This window comes from Sorex fumeus, unplaced genomic scaffold (assembly GCF_029834395.1).
Source record: "Sorex fumeus unplaced genomic scaffold, SorFum_2.1 ptg000167l, whole genome shotgun sequence".
NCBI classification, from domain to species: Eukaryota; Metazoa; Chordata; class Mammalia; order Eulipotyphla; family Soricidae; genus Sorex; species Sorex fumeus.
Genome location: NW_026606224.1, coordinates 1,404,557 through 1,408,551, shown reverse-complemented (window position 1 = coordinate 1,408,551; position 3,995 = coordinate 1,404,557). Strand labels below are relative to the sequence as shown.

General features: G+C 47.7%; 1 gene segment (V, D, J or C); it reads right to left on the bottom strand.

Moving 5' to 3' along the window:
• Positions 1 to 670: 670 nt before the first annotated feature.
• Positions 671 to 3,449, bottom strand: LOC130016779 (immunoglobulin heavy variable 4-38-2-like). The segment is given in 3 exon segments: positions 671 to 735; positions 2,765 to 3,010; positions 3,371 to 3,449. Coding segments are annotated over 3 exon segments (390 nt in total).
• Positions 3,450 to 3,995: the final 546 nt, after the last annotated feature.

Below are 3,995 nucleotides of genomic sequence, written 5' to 3'. Positions count from 1 at the left end.
GGGGTTAAAGGAGAGACGGAGGGAGAGAGGCAGAGTCACACTGAGGGATTGGCTAATTATATGTGAAGAGTGAGAGCGAGACAGATGGGGTGACCTCTGCTGTGTGTCAATAGGTAACACATGAAGACAGAGAGTGTGTGCTTTAGAACTGAGACTGTGGAACACCAGGGGATTAGTAGATCTCAAAATGAGTCATATGAATGGAGGAAAATGAGATGAGAAATTGTGGTTCATGAAAACCTTGCTGCTATGTTCAGTGTTCACTGTGGGAATGACTCTATTAGTATGTGAGCTATTCACTGTTTCACTGTCATCCCATTATTTGTCGATTTACTCGAGTGGGCGCCAGTAACATCTCTATTTGTCCCAGCCCTGAGATTATAGCAGCCTCTCCTTACTCGTCCTTCTTAACAATTTGAGGCTCTTTCGGGGTCAGGGGAATGAGATCTGTTATAGTTACTGGTTTTGGCATATTGAATACGCCACGGGGAGCTTGCCAGGCTTTGCCCGGATGGGCGGGGGGATATATATATATATACATATATATATATTTCTCTATGATTAGTTGCATACTGTCTAAACCCCATCAAACATGGTGTGGTAATTATGGAAAATGGGTAGGAAGTATATTATAAAAGCAGTCGGAATGCGACCTGAAGAGTGGCAGTGGTTAGTAGTTGAGGTCAACTGCCAGGGCTGAGTCCCCTGGGGCGAGGAGGCCCTCGCTGGCCCTCTCTGGGGTACACAGAGTGAAAACAGGCTGGCGTGGAGTCCCGTTAGTTATTCATTCACATCAAATGGTGGATATTTTAGCTTGCTACCTAGTACTTTTATTTTCTGTTTAATGCTGGTCTTTCTTCAAACCTGCGAAGTTAATGAAGGTAACTATGCACTTTTATGGTGACTCTTCCTTTCCCTGCATGCACACACATTCACACATAAGCATGTAGGAATTGAGATGCTGCTATTCCCAGCATGTGTCTGGGGTCTGCTAGCACCACAGTAGGAAGCTGAAACGCTCCATCAACATTGGCACGGGCAATGCCTGGTCCCCACCCAGGAACAGTGAGTTCAGATCCTGCTCCCCGGGGAATCTGGGGACCCTTTTCTGATATGAAATCTCAGGTCCAGGACTGAGGAGCTCCAGGGGCCCCTTATCAAGGATAAACCGCGTTCGTCTGAAATTAAGGACAAGGACTGTTACTTGTGATGGGTTGTGACCTAACTGGGTTTGATGCTCTTACTCAGGTCACTCAGGGAGAAACTGCTCCCTGTGCAAGGATGTCCCTGTGGGTCGCTTGTGTGCAGAAGAGAGTGTCAGTGGGAAAATTCATCATCATTGAAGACTGATAACTGGGTCCACACTCTAATGGAACGTCTCTCTCACACCCTGTGCATGCATGGGATACTATTGCCATGCATATCACATGACTGGGCATCACTCACCTGACCTATCTGTGGGATGGACCATGGGATCATCATCTGTTGTGATGTGAACTCTATCCACAGGAAGAACCTCTTTTGTGATTTCTGGTGGAAAATATTTCAGACAAAAGGAGGCTGCAGAGAAATCCTGTGGTGGGTACACAGTGCTGAAGTGATGAAGAGAAGTATGTGGATGAATATGGCGAATATGGCCCGGTGCTCTAACCATCATAAGTCTCATTTCTCAGCATAAAGAACAGGTGCCCCGAGCACCCTGGGGACATCATGTCTTAATCCATCTGTTGTCCTCTGGATCCCAGGTGACTGACTTATGGCTCATTGAAAGGATAAACATGTAAGCACATGTGATATAGAGAGAACCCATCCAGGAAAGCAAAAAAGCAAGGAATTAAAAAAATACTTAACAAACAGAATCTCCTGCCTCCGTGCCTGGCTGTCCTCACTGGGGCCCCTTGGATGGGGGCAGGTTGAGTTTGCCTCCCCGCCCCAAGCAGAGCCACGGCAGCTGAAGACCTCTAGAACCAGCCACAGCCATGCTTGGACCACTGTCCACATGTCCGGACAAGCCTCATGCATGAAGGAACCGGCAGAGGAACCCAGGCATGCGGGTCTGGGGGCTGAGATCTCCAAGCCTGCTCAGATCAGGACTGGGCCTTCTCCACCCAGATCCCCCATCTTCCAGTAGGTAGGCATTACACCCACCAGCTGCTGCCAGCGCCAGGTGGTCCCATCAATGGCTAAGACCCAGAGACTATAAAACCCAGCTCCCAGAAGCAAATGTGGCCACTCAACATCCTATTATCTCGTTTTTACTTTGGAGAACCCGGCAGGCTGCCGAAAGTATCCTGCCCGCATGGCAGAGTCTGACAACTTCCCGTGTCGTACTCAATATGCCAAATACCAGTAACAATGATAGGTTTCATTCTCCTAGCCCTGAAAGAGCATTGAATATGGCTCTTTTAAAACCTCAGGGCTAGGAAGACGGAGACGGTACTGGTGCCTGCTCGAGGCAATCGATGTACAACAGGATGATCGTGATCGTGACTTAACAAACATGTTTATCTAGTGATTCCTAAGTTACAAGCTTTCTTTGATATAGTCATGTCAAGTAAAAGTGCCTTGTCAAATTTGGAGACATCAGTGAAAGGTGTAGAGACAGGAACCTAAAAACCTTCCTTGGAGAGGCAGAAAACCAGTCACCCATCAGCTCCTGCTCCTCTGAGATGTCTCCTCTAGGTAGGAGCCATAGTGCCCGCTGCTGAGCATGGCCTCTTGCAGTCCACACTCTCCCAGCAGGGAGGTTTGTGTCTGGGCTCACTCTGACTTCCACTCACTGTGCCTCTCGCATAGTGAAGCACGGCTGTGTCCTGAGGGGTCACAGAGCTCAGCTGCAGGGAGAACTGGTTCTTGTTCGTGTCTCTGGTGATGGAGATGCGGCTCTTGAGGGAAGGGCTATAGTTGGTGACTCCATTCCTACATATACTCCCCAACAAGAGCAGGTCCTTCCCTGGGGGCTGGTGGATCCAGTTCCAGCAGTAACAGGAGGAGATGGAGGATCCGGAGACTGAGAAGGTAAGGGAGAGGGTCTGGGAGAGGGTCACCAGGTCTGGGCCCGATTCCTGAAGGGTCAGAGCAGACACAGCACCTGGGGACAAGGGGAATCAGTCACTGTCAGTCCCTGCAGTAACTCCCTCCCCTAGACCCTGTCAATTCTGGGACACTCACCCAGGGGGAGTGTCACCAGGCAGAAGAGAAGACCTCACAGAATCATCTTCTTCTTGACCACAGCTATGCCTTCCCTAGAGACTCAGCCCTGAGTGAGGAGACAGCTGTGTGATCCTCAACCTAGAGAGCATTTGACCCCAGAGTCTGAGAGGGATTTGCATTAGATGACCCAGCCTGTTACGAGGGGAAACTTTCTTACCTTGGACCTCCTTGTCCCATTGGGGCGTTGAATTCACACACCCTGTCTTGTGGATTGAGCAGTTGGCAATGAAGCACATTGAAACAGGTCATAGAAGGCTCCTCACTTATTTTAATAATCTGTATTAGACAAGTTAAAATTATCACAATTATTTTAATTTCAAGTTGCTAATGAAAATAGTTTTCATTATTTGTTTCAAAAATATTTTTAATATAACCACCATTTACAATGTTTATAATCATAATCGTACCTAACTGTGTTTCATATCTGTGTCTCTATAAAACCAAAAAAACTTCCCTTCCCAGTACTCATTACTTTCCATAAAGAAATTATGATTTAGTGGGGTATGGTGCCACCAGCAGGTCAATCTGTACCTGTGAGGCGAGTTTATAAGCAGCCTGATGGCACCTTCAGACTTCCAGATACCCCAAAATTGCTGCTGTGCCTTTGGCCAGACCTCAACAACCTGGAGCCAAGTTTAACAAGAAAGTAAACAGCCAAAAGTTAGGTATGTGGAAGACACACCCACAAATCACCTCTAGCTCAGTTATATAATTGGAGGCAAGGACTCTCTGGTTCCTAATAGAACTGCTTAACAGCCATGATCCCAGAGACTCAGAGACAA